The 20805-nt window shown below is 39.7% G+C and overlaps 2 protein-coding genes across 3 annotated transcripts in view; one reads left to right on the top strand and one right to left on the bottom strand.

The window, feature by feature from the left end:
- The window catches only part of rsrc1 (arginine/serine-rich coiled-coil 1), a 300071-nt gene that overhangs the window by 272088 nt on the left and 7178 nt on the right, over positions 1-20805 (bottom strand). For both annotated transcript variants that reach the window (XM_061972977.1, XM_061972976.2), the window contains one exon: positions 9123-9239. In XM_061972977.1, the coding sequence (XP_061828961.1) occupies positions 9123-9239 (117 nt within the window). The remainder of the gene's footprint in view (positions 1-9122; positions 9240-20805) is intronic.
- On the top strand, positions 14368-15972 carry LOC140679528 (uncharacterized). Its single transcript, XM_072915046.1, has 2 exons — positions 14368-14445; positions 15198-15972. The coding sequence occupies exon 2, from the start codon at positions 15200-15202 to the stop codon at positions 15929-15931; it is 732 nt and encodes a 243-aa protein (XP_072771147.1). The 5' UTR covers positions 14368-14445; positions 15198-15199; the 3' UTR covers positions 15932-15972.

Raw genomic sequence — 20805 nt, 5'->3', positions numbered from 1 at the left:
CTGGAATCACGTTATCACCATCTGATAATAACTTTGGTGTGCCACAAGGTTCAATCTAAGGCCCGTTAATATTTAGTATGTACATCAATGACATACCACAAATTTGTCCATCTCATATACTTTGCCAGATGTACGCAGACGATGCTGTCCAGTGTTAAAGTGTATATTATGGATATTATGTATATTATATGTATTTTACCAATTGTTATGTATTGGTGCAATGTACTGTACAATACATATTTGTTGGAGTGAGTGAGCATTTTTGGCACGTAAATATTGGAATTTTACATTTTAATATTGTTTTGAACGTGTTCGCCTTTATTCTAACATTAATTTGCTGAGGAATTGAAAATGGAAATTAGTCATTGTTATAATCATGTTAAATGTATAAACATACATACATATATACATATTTCCATGTAAAATGGATATTATGTACTATCCCTGTAAAATAAACTAATTTAAATCTTAAACAACATGGATCCAAAATGATAACACTTAATGTTAAAAAATTACAACAATTCAGTTCAAATGCACTAAATTTTTCTTATGACTTTCTTACTAATTTTGCAAAACAGTAATACCATTCAATTCATCCTTAATCTGTGCTTGGCGCAATTACAGAATGTATGCTTTGTTCTTGAACTTATTTAAAGTATATTCTAATGTACTGGCCAGACAGTGGGTGCATATATTTAATATATTAATGTAGGGACTTACAGTGTTCCAATCATTGTATGCTGCCGATTACGATCATCCATCAGTGAGGTAGGCCAATACTAATACCGACAACATTAACTGTCAATTATATTTATTTATGGTGCATGCTATTTTAACAGGACAATATTAACACACTATTTTAACTAATTCCTTATTGTCTTTTATAACAAATGTGTTTGAACCAAACCAAACATACATATAAATGCATGTATATAGAGACATATACTGTACATACTAGGGTCGTACACTATACCGGTATTAGTATAGTACAGCGATGCTAATGAATCATATTCGGTATTATACCGCCTCTGAAAAGTACCGGTCCGCCACCCCCCCATGTTGGCATCACAACATTTTCTTTAGTTTTTTTAAAATGTATATTATGTTTATAAACTCAGGAAATATGTCCCTGGACACATGAGGACTTTGAATATGACCAATGTATTATCCTGTAACTACTTGGTATCGGATTGATACCGAAATTTGTGGCATCATCCAAAACTAATGTAAAGTATGAAACAACAAAATAATGAGTGATTATTACATTTTAACAGAAGTGTAGATACAACATGTTAAAGGAGAAAGTGAGCAGATATCAACAGTGGATGAACAAGTAGATTAATAATTCATTTTATACCACTTGTCCTAATAATTTTGACAATAGAAAGAATAGAAAATGACAATATCTTACTGCATATGTAAATTAGGAGCCTTTGTTTGTTTACTTACTACTAAAAGACAAGTAGTCTTGTATGTTCACTATTTTATTCAAGGACAAACTTGCAATAAGAAACATATGTTTAATGTACCCTAAGATTTTTTGTTAAAATAAAGCCAATAATGCAATTTTTTGAGGTCCCCTTTATTTAGAAAAGTACCGAAAAGTATCAAAATAATTTTGGTACCGGTACCAAAATATTGGTATCAGGACAACACTAATACATACATACAGGTAAAAGCCAGTAAATTAGAATATTTTGAAAAACTTGATTTATTTCAATAATTGCATTCAAAAGGTGTAACTTGTACATTATATTTATTCATTGCACACAGACTGATGCATTCAAATGTTTATTTCATTTAATTTTGATGATTTGAAGTGGCAACAAATGAAAATCCAAAATTCCGTGTGTCACAAAATTAGAATATTACTTAAGGCTAATACAAAAAAGGGATTTTTAGAAATGTTGGCCAACTGAAAAGTATGAAAATGAAAAATATGAGCATGTACAATACTCAATACTTGGTTGGAGCTCCTTTTGCCTCAATTACTGCGTTAGTGCGGCGTGGCATGGAGTCGATGAGTTTCTGGCACTGCTCAGGTGTTATGAGAGCCCAGGTTGCTCTGATAGTGGCCTTCAACTCTTCTGCGTTTTTGGGTCTGGCATTCTGCATCTTCCTTTTCACAATACCCCACAGATTTTCTATGGGGCTAAGGTCAGGGGAGTTGGCGGGCCAATTTAGAACAGAAATACCATGGTCCGTAAACCAGGCACGGGTAGATTTTGCGCTGTGTGCAGGCGCCAAGTCCTGTTGGAACTTGAAATCTCCATCTCCATAGAGCAGGTCAGCAGCAGGAAGCATGAAGTGCTCTAAAACTTGCTGGTAGACGGCTGCGTTGACCCTGGATCTCAGGAAACAGAGTGGACCGACACCAGCAGATGACATGGCACCCCAAACCATCACTGATGGTGGAAACTTTACACTAGACTTCAGGCAACGTGGATCCTGTGCCTCTCCTGTCTTCCTCCAGACTCTGGGACCTCGATTTCCAAAGGAAATGCAAAATTTGCTTTCGTCAGAAAACATGACTTTGGACCACTCAGCAGCAGTCCAGCTCTTTTTTTCCTTAGCCCAGGTGAGACGCTTTGCGCGCTGTTTCTTGGTAAACAGTGGCTTGACACGAGGTATGCGGCAGTTGAAACCCATGTCTTTCAAGCGTCTCTTGGTGGTGGATCTTGAAGCACTGACTCCAGCAGCTGTCCACTCCTTATGAATCTCCCCCACATTTTTGAATGTTTTTTTTTTCCACAATCTTGACCAGGGCGCGGTGATCCCTATCGCTTGTACACTTTTTCTGACCAGAGTTTTTCCTTCCCTTTGCCTCTCCATTAATATGTTTGGACACAGAGCTCTGAGAACAGCCAGCCTCTTCAGCAATAACCTTTTGTGTCTTTCCCTCCTTGTGCAATGTGTCGATGGTTGCCTTTTGGACAGCTGTCAAATCTGAAGTCTTCCCCATGTTTGTGTAGGCTTCAGAACTGGACTGAGAGACCATTTAAAGCCCTTTGCAGGTGTTTTGAGTTAATCAGCTGATTAGTTTGTGGCACCAGGTGTCTTCAAAATTTAACCCTTACACAATATTCTAATTTTGTGACACACGGAATTTTGGATTTTCATTTGTTGCCACTTCAAATCATCAAAATTAAATGAAATAAACATTTGAATGCATCAGTCTGTGTGCAATGAATAAATATAATGTACAAGTTACACCTTTTGAATGCAATTACTGAAATAAATCAAGTTTTTCAAAATATTCTAATTTACTGGCTTTTACCTGTATATATAAATTCTAGAAGACAGAAGTGTCACGTGTAAAAAAAGACAGTTAATAGAGGGTTCCTGCTTCTCACAGATCATAGGTACGCACAGACATATTGTATTACAGGCATGTACTTCTGAATGCGCGCACATGTTGTATTACACGCTCAAATCTTACACGGCAGAAGTGTTGCAAAAATCACATGTCAGTAGACAGCCTATCGAGGGTTCTTTCTGATTAGGGACAGACAACTTAAAACACACATACGCAAATTTAAAACACATGTAAGCTGATCTGAATAAACACAATCAGATTGATGTACAGACACACAAATTAGTACACATGCAAGCAAATTGGATGAGTCGCGCACAGATTGAGATCCACGTTGCAAATGATTTTGCTACAATAATACTTCCATACTGCTAGTCAACCAACTGATTGGTTGCCTATCAATCGGCACAACCCTACAAAGAACAATTCTATAAAAAGTAAACCTGATTAAATAGGGGCTTTAGAATAGTCAGCGGGCAACTTATATAGCAGTATAGATTGACTATTCACTGAAAATGACTCAACACAGAGCTATTATTGTGTAAATAGGTGGCAAGACGATTGTCATGCTAACAGTCAAGCGTCATGCACAAGTGATTGTGAGTTGTGGTTCATGTAAGGGGAAACGTGCAAATTCCCTCCTTTTATCAAATCAAATCAAATCAACTTTATTTATAGAGCACATTTAAAATTTACCACAGGGGTAGCCAAAGTGCTGTACAATGAGCAGGTTAAAAGATAAAACGAGTACCGAGCAAACACAACACAACACAAACAGAACACGATAAAAAATAAATAATTAAAATAGAATTAATAAAAACATAAAAACAGGATCACAGCAGGTGTATTATGGGGCGCCATTGCAGGATGGATATCACTCAGTGTTAAAAGCCATGGAATAAAAGTATGTTTTTAAGAGAGATTTAAAAACAGGAAGAGAGGAGGCTTGTCTAACACTCAGGGGTAGGTCGTTCCAGAGCTTGGGAGCAACTGGATAACATGGCAGCTTTCCAGCCTGACAACAATCCCAAACACCTTCAAGAGAACAAGTGTCTTTGAGTCTCAGGATCCCCTGGTGGGATGTACATTGAAGTACAAGATTTGGGGATTTTTTTTTTTATTACATTTTATCAATATAATGTAGTAAAGCAGCACAGCTCTCTCATAATGACGTAACAAAATCAGATTTCACATGTCATGTCCTTATTGAAGGAAGTGACACCCAAAACCACCTGCTACAGTGCGTCTTGATCCACACATACTGATCTCCGGGTGGTGCAGTGAAATAGACGTTCATTTCGGCCAGCCCAACTCGCGTCTTCATTACCTCTCTGGTGTGACCTTGCACGCTCCACGCCGGGGCAAGACAGGAAAAGCTATCTAGCAGATGTACGACACCTCATCTCATACAGGAGGTGGTGGGGAATTGCTGAGTGGAATAAATACCAGGCTGTACACATGTAAGAAGTGTAGTGGTTTTGTGTTGGAAAGCCGTGGTCATATTTTGGGACTAACACAAAACGCCTGTCGTCCGACGCTCTCATTCCATTGCAGAAGTGTGCCTAATATCATGACCAGTGCATACAAAGGGTTCTCTGACAGAATGACTGACTGTACCACACACACATACGTAGCGCAAGCCTGTGATCCCACTGTGATGAGAGGCTGCGTCGGCGATGTCGGAACTGGGCCGCAAACATCAGAACGCTGTACGCCGCCACATCATGCGGTCACGCATATCTTCACACACATGCTCAACTAGACGCACACGCACACACTGGCTGGCACAGCACAACGCACACACACACACACACACACACACACACACACACCTGCACACGGGCGAGGTATGCCTGCTCAGATCAAAGAGAATAAACATTAATGGCAAATAGGTAATCTGCTCCTCTTGTCTGTTTTACATTTCAGGGCAAGATTGACTGCCTCTGGGGGACCAGACCCCCCTGATTGAGGGCACAAGAAAAAAAAGGGAAGAGAGAGCAATGGTGCAACGATTGATGGTAACCACACCGCAGAGTAGTAGTCTTTATGTATCCTTTTATTTTTATTCATGCAGGAGAAATGGAAAAGGAGGTAATAATGCTCGCCCACTATAGCCCTAATCTTCCTTTTGGATGTTATTATTCCCGCTTCGTTCGCTCTTGTCTGGTCTTCCCTTTTCAACTTTTCCACTGCCTTCAAACTTCCCAACACTCTTTCATATTCTTGTGTTGGTGTCAGAATGGTGTGGCCGAGTTGGGGGTTCCGTGCAGCAGCTCATATCCTATCTGTGTATCCATCATGAGGTCCCGTCCACTCAATTGTCCCGTGATCCGTCAGCCAGCGACTTAACACACACACACATGCACCCACATTACTGACTAATGGCAGTAGAAGCACCTGTGCAGTCCACACACCAGCTTTGCTCTCAGTCCTCACTGCTACATGCAAGATCGTATATTGCATCATTTCAAACAGTGGCCTCTGCTCTAAAAGGCGTCGTGTCCCAATTATATTAAGCCACACTTACACAAGGCAAACTGGACCATGTCTGGGCTCACTTGACACCTCGATCCAGTTTGTCGAGTATGACCGCAATGATCTGTATATTTATAGTATAGATGTTCATACACAAGCACATGCATGTACGACAACAACCTAGACGTGTCATACAATTATTATGATCAGTCCAATGTTTCCCATATATGAATCTATTTGTTTTATCAACACATTATAATGGGACTGTCTGTTTTATGTTTACTCACTTTTTTGTTTCTTCCATGTTATTTTTTTCTTACAGTGTCCATTACAAATACATGTGTCATGAGAAACTTTGCAAATCGATGATTTAGGTCCTATGAGAAACGCAATGAGTGCCTTACCGCCAGTTTCTAATGATACCTGCCACCTAGACACAATATAATAAAACTGAATAAAAAACCTAAGATTAAAACTATTAATAAAGTCACAGTATTTGCGAGTCATAAAATTATTGTATTTGGTCTATCCCCAATTATTAAAAGGGCTGTTTGAAACCTGCTCAAAATTGCAGTTTTCAAAACAAAAAATATATAAAACAAAAACACCACCACCTAGCTTATGTTACTATTAGTGGTTTAAGAGAACATGTTTAACAAATAAATGTCACAATTAGAAGTTAAACTTTGGGATGTAACCAGGGATGTAACGATTAATGGTATTAATAATAAATTGACGGGTAGTATTTCCTTTTTAAATGAAAATGATTGGTAGAAAATGGATGGATGGATGGATGGATGTCAAACTGTGATTGATAACCGCAAATCAATATTAACTTGCGACACTGCTCAATTCTTGGAAAAGAATGCTAGCGCAGCTAATCGCTAGCTGGCAGCTTGCATCGCTAATCACTAGCGACCTTAGATTCTAACATGCAACAAGACACATTAACTTCATATCCCAATTTAAACACATTACTGTCTGAGCAACTAAGTTATTCAATTGTGCACATCAGTGTTAAATATGAAGATATATATTGTGTGTCTGTTGTTTATCTATTTTTTACTAAAGTTGGGTGTAAAGATTTTGAGCACATTCAACAATAACGTGATAACGATTACCGTGATGTGAAATTTATGCACTGTTAAATTTCTATCACAGACCAAATTGTTAGCTTTGTTCGGCTTTCATATTTTGTGTCAGTACACCGACCGCGCCCACCTTCAGGACAGATCTTTGCGAACGAAGGGATTCAAAAAGCTGATTGCAATGGCCGCCGTGCGTATCCAAAAGGTTGGAACTAGGAAGAGGGCGGATCATAAAGGTAAATATCTACCTAACTGACATACAGCATCTTTAAATGTTTTTCTGGACACGCCTGTGCAAACATGTGAACAGAAAGAAAACAGAGTACTGTAGAGTTCCTGCTGTGCTGCAGACACATTTTTCGCCCAAATGAAAACGCCACATATATGACAACTGTTCTGTACCCCACCAAAACACCGCCCCAATCCCTGTGGTACTGCAACCATCCCGCCCCACCTGCTCCTCTCTCACTAAGCCGATTACGCAACACAACTATTGTAATCACGCCACTGTCATCATCTGTAGTTCTAACGCTTCCAAATCCCTGACATCTTTCATCTCGGGATCGCACCAATAAAACCATTTTCTGGGCAGATGTTTGAATCATCAGCATCGTGGTGATCAGCTGTCAGCTTGGGTTCCCAAAAGTTGTAAAAAGTTGGAACATCAGGCCGGATGGTGCAGCAGCAGCATCAAGCACTCACATGACAAAAGTCTCATGGTGACACCTCCATAATGAGGATATTAAAACACTTTTTTTCCTTTTGTGATTAAAATGATCTCTGCTCTCCCCCTGCAGCCATACACAAATAAACAAAGGGCCTCGCTGACGCATAAATTATGACTCTTCAGTGGTGCATCTGTGCATTCTTGTATGTGGAAAGGATTAAAAAAATGAACAGTTTACTGGTTCATTAGCGCCAGATTAACTATGCTAATGACATGGAGCACCACACAGGGAGACGTTGCCTTTATGTTGCTGAAAAGGATAGACTCTGTAAACGTGTGTGTGTGTGTGTGTGTGTGTGTGTGTGTGTGTGTGTGTGTGTGTGTGTGTGTGTGTGCGTGTGCGCGCGCGTGTCTGTGTGCCTACTCCTGTGGTGCAGGTGTGTATACATTAGTACTGCATGAATACATTAATTTCTTGACACAAAAAATAAATCAAGCCATATTGGATATAGTGATGACAATATTAATAAACAAATGGATGTATTAGTAATGGTGTTTTAATCACATTATTGACGGAATAATTGACATGAGAGAACATTTTGAAAACCTTAGAAGAAAACTTTGCTCTCCAAGTACCAACATAATGACCAACAATTAAGTATGGTAGTGTAGTAGGCCTAAATATTTATTAAAACAAGGCCAAGGTTTTACTTAACAAATATATTTAACATTTTTGGCCAGTGTAACATTACACAGTTTGAACAGTTACACTGTGTTTGAACGTTTAATTCAGTGATTATTTGGCGTACCACTAGATGGAGCCAGTGTACCCCTTTTGGCACGGGTACCACAGTTTGATGTTATTCCGCCTGCAGTTGGCGTGACATAGAAAAAGTAACTGACACAAAAGTTGTGAGACATGATCGATTTTTAAAAAAAACTTCTAACATTTTAGGGACACATTTTTTGTTGTTGTTGCTGTTTTAGGTTTGTGAAGATTTTTTTAATATCAAGTGTTGTTTTCATGCCAAAACTAAATATCACAAAAAACGTAACATTAAAACATATGATTTAAAATGGCAAATAAATAATATATTTTCATTTGTTACATTTTCAAATATAATATTAAATAACTATTGAAGCTATTTTCTGAATTATCAATTTCATGATCAATTTATATAATTCACAACCTTTTTAGTTACTTAATTAATTATATTTCCATTTATTATATGGCATTTTTATTCATTCCACAAAAGTTAAAATCATCTTAATGATAATAATTTATTCAATCACATTATTTATTTATATGTATTTTTGATTATTTACAAAGTAATTTATTTAATTACCTTTTATTTAATGCAACATATATTAAATCCATCTGTCTGGGTCACCCATCAAAAAGGTGGGGACGGTATCATTGATCTGATTGATTGTCTAAAAACAATGTCAACCAGCAATGGGTCAATCATATATGTTGTGGGCATGGCTTAAAAGGTAGCTAGACCAATTAGATCATAGATTATTATTATCATTGATCAATAATTTAGGATACTTAGTGTGTTTTTGTCTTGTTTTTTACCTTCTGTCTTTGCTGCGTGACCTGTGAGAGCGGTGGCTCCTCCCCTTGTCGCCGCTACGACTCCTCCTCCTGCGAGATGAACTGTGGGACGAGCTGCTGTTTGAACGTCTCTTCCGTCTGAAACACACACACACACACGCGTAAGTACAATTGGGACTTGGGAACAATAAACCGGAGTTTCAACTGTTATGATGAGCTACTTTGCATCAGGGCCCACTGCTGAGGGGCTGCATAGCCATGTCGGGTGCCCTACAGTTCCTAGTTAGGGGCCTTTTGGTGCTCTCCTGCAAGCAATGTGTGTATCTATTTCACAGCTCACACAGCACTTCAATGAATATCTTTTAGCAGGAGGCATTTATGAGGGGGTGAAAGAACAGGGCAAACAGTTTGAGCAACATTCATTATTTAAAACAGAATCTCTTTTGTTTCACCAAAAAGCAAAAAAAAAAAAAACACACATTCTGCAAAACACACACTCCTTTGTCCCATGGGAGATGCTACGCAGGGATAGAAGCAAGGCAAATAAGAGCAGAACAAGTAGCTAATAGTAAAAATGAGATCCAAGCGGTGCAGAAAAGGTGATTTGGTATTCTAAAGGTTAGATCCCAAGAGCGAGAACGGACCCACATTCCAACACTGCATATTTCACTAACAGTAGTAACCTTTTTCGCTAGGTGCTGTGTTGACTCACCCAAAATGAAACAAACTAACAAAAAAGATCCTGAAAAGCTGCTGTATTAAAACCTTTTCACTTGTTTTCTTGTTCACTGGCCAACTTTATTCCTGTTCTCTTTCTCCTTCTGCAACATGCACCTCCAAAGTGCACTAAGTGAGGAACTTAACTATCAACTTTTTGGTGTTTTCACTTTTGTTTAGTTCTTTTTGTTTTGTTTATAATGTGCCATAACGGAAGTCATTAGTAATGTTTAAAGTGTGATGATGACCATAGAACAGGAAACAGAGCTTAAAACTTGCGGGATGGGAGTCATCAATCACATTTGATTGATGATTAAAATGTTATCAAGATCAGTAATTTGATTTTGATTTTTATTAAGGATCCCCATTAGCTGGTTGCCACAACAACCCACTAGTCTTCCTGGGGTCCACAAACTCAATAAAATTACAAGTAAAAGCATGTAATTATAACTACACAATACAGAAACAAATAAAAGCATCAATAAGCAAACAAGCAAACAATTTAGTCACAGAATAATAATTACCATATAAATATAACTACACAATACAAAACCAAACAAAAATCATCAACAAGCAAACTAATTTACAGACTCAGATAAAATATTACTTTCCTTTTGAAAACCTGTTTACTTTCAATGCCGGTGAGAATTCAAGGCAGGTTGTTCCAGAGCGATACAGATCTATAAATAAAAGATTTCGCTAGACGCCCTGGTATTATGATTATGTATAGTGCTTCTGTAAACTATTTAAAGTTAAAGTACCAATGATTGTCACACACACACTAGGTGTGGCGAGATTATTCTCTGCATTTGACCCATCACCCTTGATCACCCCCTGGGAGGTGAGGGGAGCAGTGGGCAGCAGCGGTGGCCGCGCCCGGGAATCATTTTGGTGATTTAACCCCCAATTCCAACCCTTGATGCTGAGTGCCAAGCAGGGAGGTAATGGGTCCCATTTTTATAGTCTTTGGTATGACTCGGCCGGGGTTTGAACTCACAACCTACCGATCTCAGGGCGGACACTCTAACCACTAGGCCACTGAGTAGTGCTTCTGTAAACTATTTGGTTCATGAGAAAAGCAGGAGTTTTACTACCCATTACTGATTTGAACAATATTAGAGTATTAGCTGACAACCTGTTCTGCACTGTTAGCCAGGAAAGAGAAGCATGCATTTGGTTTACATTGGTTCTGAGTGAACAACCCAGAACCAGCCTTGCTGCCCTATTCTGGACAATCTGGAGCTTACTGATCTCACCACTTGCAGCAGACGCCCAGTCTATAGAACATCCATCCATCCATTTTCTACCGCTTATTCCCTTAGGGGTCGCGGGGGGCGCTGGAGCCTATCTCAGCTACAATCGGGCGGAAGGCGGGGTACACCCTGGACAAGTCGCCACCTCATCACAGGGCCAACACAGATAGACAGACAACATTCACACTCACATCCACACACTAGGGCCAATTTAGAACAATAGTCCAGTAATCAATGGATAATAGTACCTAGGGTAGGTGCCGCCATTTTGACGTTATCTTTCAATAAGCCCACATTGTAATGTCAACCAAAGAACTACATAACCCAGAAGGCAAAGGTGCTTTCAACTGCTACTTTCTGCCTTAAGAAAATTTGAAAGAACAGCAATGGAGGGAACAGAGAAATTGATGCGGTAAACTATGATTTGCAGCACAAAGAAAGAAATAACATATGCAATGTTTATTTTGTTATTACTGAATTTCCATGACCAAAATAAATTACTTTATCTCAATGGGGCTACCAAAAACAAATTATCGTAAGGCTAATACTACATTATTATGTACGTACTGTTGTTCCATTGGTACTCATTGGGCTATATCTGGGACCTCGGGTACTAAGATTTGTGCCATCTCAATTGTCTCATGTGTGTTGGTATGACAATAAAGTTCCTTTAAAGTACCAGTAGAGTCGAATAACAAGTTGATGCTTAATTGTGTTTAGATGTATCCATTAAACCATATCCAATCAGATTTATAATCCACAAAGTATGTGAAAATACCGTCCAAACATCACAAAATGCCACAAATTCAGTCAGCCATTTAAATATTCTGCTCCAAACGTCTTCGGAAATTTCCGTAGATTGAGGTCACTGGGGTAACACTTCTGCACTCTGACCACAGTATCAGATCAGTCATACTGGAAATATGCAAATAATTAGAGATGTGCTGTCTACCATTCACAATCCTTGTATAAGACATGAACAAATATGTTTTTCCTTTTTTTTTAAGCATTCTAAATCGTAAATAAATTAATACATAAGTAGCCCGTCAATTGGGGCTCTCTGTTCCGCACAAAAAACACTAAATAACCATCCAAAACACACCAACAATACTCTATATACATATCGTGACCTGAATATTAACCAAATATTAGCGATGTTATTAGAAGCGCTAACGCAGACAAACTATTTTTAGCGGCGGATTGATAGCGCACAGCTCAGTAGTCCTCTGCTGCTTTTACTGTGAGCTGGCTGCGATGTCCTGTTTCTCCTGCATCATCGTGTCTCGGCTCGTCAATGTTATTCTAGATTATAAATTATGCCTCTCATCTGGATATTAGGAGGATTTAGCCGTAAATCTAGAATTTGTTCATCTGTGACATTCAATTCATACCTTGAGACGGAGACAAACACACATAACCGAAGACAGTGTCTGCAGGGAGACTTTTCCTTGTTAAGCCTTTGTGTGCATCATGATTAATTATTCATCTCAACGGGAAGATACGGACATCCTATCAGTTGTCATCGAAGTAAGAGCAGACATTGTACAGTAAGCTATTGTTTTATTATGTTTGTAGTTTGTATTTCTTGTTTAGCACACAACACTGCTACATGATGCTTAGTGTTTTAATAAAGCTCAATCTGTTTATCACATAGCTTCTAAAACGTGTAGCTCATCCTCCTTATGTTTAGAATCAACAATATAAGTTTCTGTATCATAATTTTTCCTAAAGTTATCGTTGGTTTGATTTGCATTGTTGTTGGTGATGAAAGGATCTGCGGTTCCTACCTTTACATCACACGCTCACGTGACTGCCTAGCTCATTATCACTCAAAATGGTTTCGGTAATCTCCGTGCGATTGATACTATTTTGTTCATATCGATTTACTCGAAAAATTTGTAAGTCTTTCGGTGTCATACATTAGATCCATCCATCCATCCATTTTCTCCCGCTTGTCTCTTTCGGGGTCACGGGGGTGGCTGGAGCCAATCCCAGCTGCATGCGGGCGGAAGGTGGGGCATACCCTGAACAATGATAATAGCTTCAATATAAAAAGAACTTATTTTTGCACTCTATTGGTACTTTAATCCTAAATAAAATCAGGCTTACATCTGAAATAGGGATCGACCAACTACCATCGCCGATATTTGGCATTTTGGCAAATATCAATAAGCAGATTTTTTTTTTTTTTTACAACTACAACAGCAATACATTAGCAGATACACAATATACACATATGATATCAGTATTTAGGATTTTTTTTTAATAAAAACATAGCGATAAGTAAAGAGATAGTACCACACTCAAAGATCGATATGACGCCGTCGTTGGGGTGCATATAATACCGATCGTGTTATTCCAAAGATCGCATTAAATAGAAATCCTTATTGTTTTACCCTAATCTTTTTTTTTAAATAATGCGCTGTAGCTCGGCTTCCTGGGACGGGCACTATCTACATCATTGGGTCAATATTTTGTTATTTTTATTTTGTTTTTGTTTTTTTAATTCCTTCTTTTTGAAGACTTTTATAACGATTTTCTGTGTAATAGGGGTGTAACATTATTGTAGATACCATGGTATTGCGGTTTCCAAGTCAAGTTATTGGCCTCCCTGACTAATAATAATCAGTATCGGTACCAACCCTGAAAAAAAATAATATCAGTCAATCTCTAATGTGAAATGTTAAGTGCCTCTCTAAAAAAAAAGAAGCCCAGACAGCAACACTTAGATACATCTTCTCATATGTCATTTCCAACGTATTTAGTCTTTACTTCTGCTCCATCCCACAACCTCACAAATGAATCCATTTGGTGGGCAAATGTTGGGTTAGGCTATTGTCAAAAAGCACAGTTTGTTGGTACACTGGTGATCGTAAGAGTATTTTGAAGTGCCCAGCAAGCTTGAGGCAAGTTTGAGGCACTCAACACCACTCCGGCGAGGAAATCCATCCCTCGCCCTGATGAGCAGCCACTCAACCTGGACCCAGCGGATGTCCGGAGAACCCTGAGAAGAGTGAACCCCCGGAAAGCAGCGGGACCTGAGGACATTCCAGGCCGGGTGCTTAAGAGATGTGCAGACCAGCTGGCTGGGGTTCTCACATACATCTTCAACACCTCGCTGAACCAGGCTGTGGTACCGTCATGTTTTAAGACTGCTATAATCATTCCAGTGCCTAAAAAAGAAACACATTGTCTCTAGACTTCCCCCCACATTTGACCCGTACCAGTTTGCTTATCGCCCTAACCGCTCCACAGAGGACGCCATCTCCTCTGCACTCCACCTGAGCTTCGAACACCTGAAAGGGAAGGACACACACGTGCAGATGTTTCTGGACTTCAACTCGGCGTTCAATACAATCATCCCGCAGCACGTGGTGAGCAAACTGGCCCCCCTTGGATTCAGTACCTCCCTATGCAACTGGCTGCTTGACTTTGAATTGAATTGAAGTATTTATTTCAAACCTGCACAGTACAACAACACACATTTTTTTTTTAATATATTTTGGCAGAGACATTTATGCAAAGCTTGAAAAGGGGTTGGATGAAGCAGATGCTTATAATATCCCAAACCCTCTCACTCATTCCACATTTAATATAAACAATATAATACAATAACAATACTATACAAACAAAAACAAGAAAAGCTCCTGTACACTAACAATACAATAGTACCACTGTTACTACGAGACAAGACAAGACAAGACAAGACAAAACACACACACACACACACACACACACACACACACACACACACACACACACACACACACACACACAGGCCCAAACACTCTCTGACCATACCTCTTTCCCATCACTCTGTGCTGAGGGCATCACTCTCTTTCCTCCTCGTACTTCTTCAGAACTTATTTTTTAAAGAGTGTTTTAAATTTAATCATGTTAGACCACACAGACTCACAGACTAACCCCAGTCTGTAAGAGTGGGCAAAAACACCTCCAGTGCCATCTCCTTGAGCATCAACTGCCCCCAGGGCTGCGTCCTGAGTCCGCTACTGTTCACAGTATGTGGGCTTTGTACCGAGGATGTCGTTGTGGCTTGTGCAGCCCTTTGAGACACTTGTGATTTAGGGCTATATAAATAAAGATTGATTGATTGATTGATTGACAGTGATGACCCATGACTGCTGCGCCAGGTCCACTACTAACCACATTGTGAAGTATGCTGACGACACAACAGTAGTGGGACTCATCCGGGACAACAACGACATGGACTACAGGGAGGAGGTGAAACATCTGGTTGACTGGTGCAGAACCAATAACCTGGTCCTGAACATCGACAAGACCAAGGCGATCATCGTTAACTTCAGGAGGCACCAGTCCAGCCACACTCCACTCTTCATCAACGGCAAAGCAGTGGAGAGGGTAAGCAGCACCAAGTTCCTGGTGGTGCAGATAACTGTCAATCTGACCTGGTCCCTACACAACGGAGCTCTTATAAAAAGAGTTCAGCAGGGCATGCACTTTTTGCGTTGGATGAAAAGAGCACAGCTCCCTCCCCCCATTCTTACTACATTCTACAGAGGCACTATAGATAGCCTACTGACCAACTGCATCTTTGTCTGGACTGGAGCCTGCAGTGCCTCAGACTGGAAGTCTCTGCAGAGAGTGGTGAGGACGGTGGAAAAGATCATCAGGACTCCTCTTCCTCCTATCCGGGAGATCGCAAAAAGCAGCTGCCTGACCGGTGCTCAGAAAATCAGTAGAGACTCCTCCCACCCCCACCAAGGACTGTTTTCACTGCTGGACTCTGGAAAGAGGTTCTGCAGCCTCTGTAGCAGAACGTCCAGGTTCTGTAACAGCTTCTTCCCTCAGGCCATAAGACTCTTGAACACATCAAAATAATCCCCTCAATTCCCCCAAAAACGGATTAACTCACTGGACTATAAAGACAATATAACATACATCGTGAATGCATATGCAAAAGTGCAATATATTTATCTGTGCAGTAGTCTATTTATATCTGCACTTTCTTTTGTAAATGCAAATACTCTGCACCTTATTGCTCTTTTATCCTGCACTACAACGAGCTAATGCAACAAAATGTTGTTCTTATCTGTAGTGTAAAGTTCAAATTTGAATGACAATAAAGGAAGTCTAAGTCTAAGCCTACAGGCACACTTTTTCTCACCACATGTACATTTCTCTCTCATCTGGCTGTCTGGGAACATGGCAACAAAATGACTATCCATGTCCTCGGATGACTTAAGTGAGTAGCATGAAATCAACATGCATTTTAGTTCCCAAACTATCATGGATGGATTGATTGATTGATTGAAACTTTTATTAGTAGATTGCACAATTCAGTACATATTCCGTACAATTGACCACTAAATGGTAACACCCGAATAAGTTTTTCAACTTGTTTAAATCGGGGTCCACGGATGGATGGATCTCTGCTTTGAGGACTTTTTTTCTTAAACAAAAACATCCAAAGTTGTCTGCTTTGTTGCTGTGGAAACTAGCAGAGTTGCTGGCTGTCCTCACAGCATCAGCGTTAAACAAATTCACCTATAGCGCTGCTAGCGACTGTGTTACAGTTTGTGATTTTTTTCCCCCTTCAAGTGGCTAACATCGGCCATATTCGAAATGTCAATGTTTTACAGCACGATTAACATTTACCATGTATTGGGTCTTTTGCCAGCAACAGTGTTCTTATGTGTATTATTGAAGCTGCACTTCACTGGCATTTTTTTCAGCATTGTCACTAGCTAACAGAAGTAACTAGCTAGAGTTTGAAGGCGCTTGCACGCTGCATGCCCACACAGACTAGGCAGAATACATTTTTCGCAAAAATATCATGACGGCCTGGAACACAATACTTTTTATTACGACACATTGGTTTTGTTTCAATTAATGAAACTTTGGATACATTCTTATGACTTTTTCAAAACTTCAGATTTTTTTTTTTCCATGACTTTTCCAGCACCTAGAAATTAATTGCTTTTTAAAATTCCATGACTTTTCCAGGTTCTTCATGACAGTACGAACCCTGATGTTAAAACCTGTGAAACAAGATATCTACTCGCCTTCAGCGAGCCTCCTTTCTCAATCACATGTCAACGGATAGCTTTACTTTAGTAAGTACATCCATCAATAGGTAATCGGTTGGCTAACCTATTTTTACACTTCTATGACTGCTGAGAATGCAAAATGTCACTAAAGAGTTAATGAATGTGTCACAGTGGTGACAGACACTGGAATCGATTAATTTCCACGGTTTACAAAGTGAACAAATTGGACGTCTAGGTTAACTTTTTTCTGCACTTGTGTGGCGATTAAGAATGTTAAGATCTGCCACTTTTCAATTCATTCATCATTGTAAACCGCCTTCTTCCTGGTCCAACCATGCAAGATACGCCTCACTTAGACACACAAATGTAGCAAAAAAAACAATGCCACGTTACAAAAGCAGTGTTTGGAAACGCGTATGATCTCACAAGCTGGTTCAACGGCAATATAGCAAGCATAGCATCTGTTTTCAAATGCTTGCATTCTCAAAGATCTCTCCTGTAAATGGGCATGCACATTTGTGTGAGACAGCCGTGATTGACAGTAACAGCAATCATTCCATTTGGGCGAAACGGCAAATTTTACAAAGACAAACTAGCAATTATGAAAATTGATGGCAATGACGATTGCTGTCAGACATCCAGCTGAAGGGACAACTTTGACAAGCAAAACTTTTTGCTATGTATCATAAGGAAGGTGCAACATTATCTACTAACCCTTATTTAACCACAGATCATGAAATTAACTTACGTGTGTTGCTTCCATTTTTCATTCCGGGCGCGACGGTGCGCACGCGTTTAAGGCACACAAAAACATGATGTATTATTCCTTGTTAGTGCGTACTGATGTTAAAGACAATGTACACTTCATTGCACATCTATCACTATAATGTGTTATATTTCTTTGCAGCGGCACATGCACGTCCGGGCGCTTTAGGCACTTAAACAATCAAAGGTTTTCCTGGACTCCTTGTGACTGTGTGCTGAATTTAGAAATAATGTACACTTGGTATTTTTATTGCTTTATTTGTAGTGCCATTTCTGTGTTATCTTTACTTCACTACCTGCTTCTTTGCTATAACTTTTTGTATCATATTTGTACATATCGTATTTGCTAATGCTGTTCTGTTGTTGTCTCTCTGTCTTATCCCTGTCTAGTCCCCGCAATTTCCCCCGTCTTCCTTTTTTTCTCTTCCTATCCCCTCCTTCTCCGGTCCGGCCGCGCCAAACTTTAATATAAATCCATTTAATAAAGTCAAATACAAATAAGGCAACAAAAAAGTATCCCACACTTCTCTTTTGTAAAGTAAATCTGTACAGCAAATATGGGCATTGACATCAACAATATGATTTGCCTGAGTAGCTGGACAGGACAAAAATAATAATAATAATGTACACCTTACTGCACATGCAATTTATCACCATGTTATAATTCCATATGTGTTGGGTTCCAGCAGCACAGATGCATATTAAAAAAATATTCATAATGTTCCCCTGTCTCTGTGTAAGTGCTGGCTGGTTTTAAAGATAATACACGTCATGTCGACACTACCATGTCATTGTATGTCTAGTATATCAAAATAAACATTACAATAACAGAGGTGTAATGCCACCAAGTCAGCCTTTGCTGCTCTCCCAGGCTTCTGATTGGACCAAATGTGCATGACAGCTAGTGTATGCGTTTGCATGCAAACAGAGAGTTTTGAAACTACACTTGTGTGGATGGAGACTGTTTTAACACTGGATATGCGTTTTTGAAACTATCCGTAATCGTGTAGACATGGCACTTAATGACATCCCAGCCACTGTATGACTTAATCATGTAAATAGAAGGTAACAAGCTGAGAGCTTGTTCTTTTTTCCTCCGCCACATATGCATGTTAATTGATGAAAATGTATTGGCGAGTAGATGAGGGACGAAGGCTCCTAGGGTTTTTACTAGAGACCCCACCCGGTGCAGACAAGCAGTGACTTCCCATCAGCGGTAATGGACCTTGACCAGGCCTCATAAATAATTACCATCAACTGGCCTTGTCTGAGCAGAGCCCCACACAGCCACTGGCAGCTGTGGGTGGATGAGTTGGGTGAATAGATGGATGGATGGATGGATGGATGCTTTGACGCAAGAAATCGGCTCATACCGCTATAGACTCTAAAGATCAAGACGACGACAAGACACATCCTTCTTTTCCAGCACCAAGGATAAATAAATAGCAGCTCACAATTTGTTTTGTGTGAATTATTACTAGTCTATCATTGTGGTAAAGGCCTTTTAACTAAGCCAGCCAACTGAAGAATGACGGTTGTCGATGGGTGTTGTGGTGATCCCATCAATGGCCATAAGACTGCGGTGAAGAAGACGACAAAGAATAATTTCACTAAACCCATAACCAAGAATAATCATGGACAATAGCCACATTCCACAGTTTGTAGAACCTAGAAACTGAGATTTGTGGCATGCAGTGATCACCTACATCTCCAGATATGGCACTTCTACAAGCTGTTGTGAGATTTCTGTTATTCATCAAAGATATACAGTATATAGGCCTTTGACTACATATTGAGGAAAAATAGTCCCAAAAAAAGTGCAACACTGTGTTTCAATTCATGCACTTCCATGCTTAAACTTAGCAATTTTGAGAGGCTAAGTGCGTTCCACTGAGAACAACAACATGCCCCAAATGGTGAGTTAGTGTGCAGAGCTCTACTCTAACCAGCCTCAATCATAACCAGTGTTGGGACTAATGCGTTAAGTAACGCGTTAGTGTAACGCTGTTAGTTTCGGCGGTAACTAGTAATCTAACGCGTTATTTTTTATATTCAGTAACTCAGTTACCGTTACTACATGATGCGTTACTGCGTTATTTTACGTTATTTTTTATGTAGTATCGGCTAGAAACAAAAGATCTGAGTGTGTTTTATTGCAGCGCTGCGTGGAAAAGAAGAGGCGTGCTTTGTGTGGGTGGGGTCGCGGGGGCTCCCAGACCGTAGTTGAGGGGCGCAGGGAGACGTTCCTCCAGGGCCTATGTACTTCGGGGCTAACAACCTTCACTTTACCCGGAAGTGGGTCTTTACAGCTGAGGGTGAATGACGAGGCCGGCGGTTTGTTGCAACTTTGTGACTTTATTGGATGCAGCCATCCACCAAGCTAGAGCACCTGCACGCACTCATTGTCGCCGCTCCCTCACTTCTCTCGCCCACTCACTCACTGATGTCACTCACCTCACATGCTGTCATATCTTAAAGGGCCACACACACACACATACGCTACTCTCATAACAACTAACAAGACATCATGGTGAAGCCGGAAGTCGAGTGTCTTAACATTCTCACTACTTTTCTTTTGTCGAGCACAAAGAAAATAAAATTTTAGTTAAATGTAAGTTGTGTCTAGGATCAAAGATCCTATCTACTTAAAGTTAAAGTGCCATTATGTTGCAGCTATTTAAAATAGTTTTGTCAATTTGTTCTGGCCTGAAATAAATTGGCCCTTTGAAACATATCTTTGTCTTTGTGTGTTGTATGTAGACCACATTGCTTTCTGAGTTCAGTGATGCAAATGAATGTCAAGTTGATCAACAGATTGTATTATTCTCCAGTGCAATAACAGTACTGAAATGAAGGCTAAAAGGGCATTAATGGGAGCCTTAAAAAAAAGGGGGGGGAAAGAAGTAACTAAATAGTTACTTTTCACAGTAATGCATTACT

Source organism: Nerophis lumbriciformis, linkage group LG17 (assembly GCF_033978685.3).
Source record: "Nerophis lumbriciformis linkage group LG17, RoL_Nlum_v2.1, whole genome shotgun sequence".
NCBI lineage: Eukaryota > Metazoa > Chordata > Actinopteri > Syngnathiformes > Syngnathidae > Nerophis > Nerophis lumbriciformis.
This window is presented reverse-complemented; position numbering and strand designations above follow the sequence as displayed.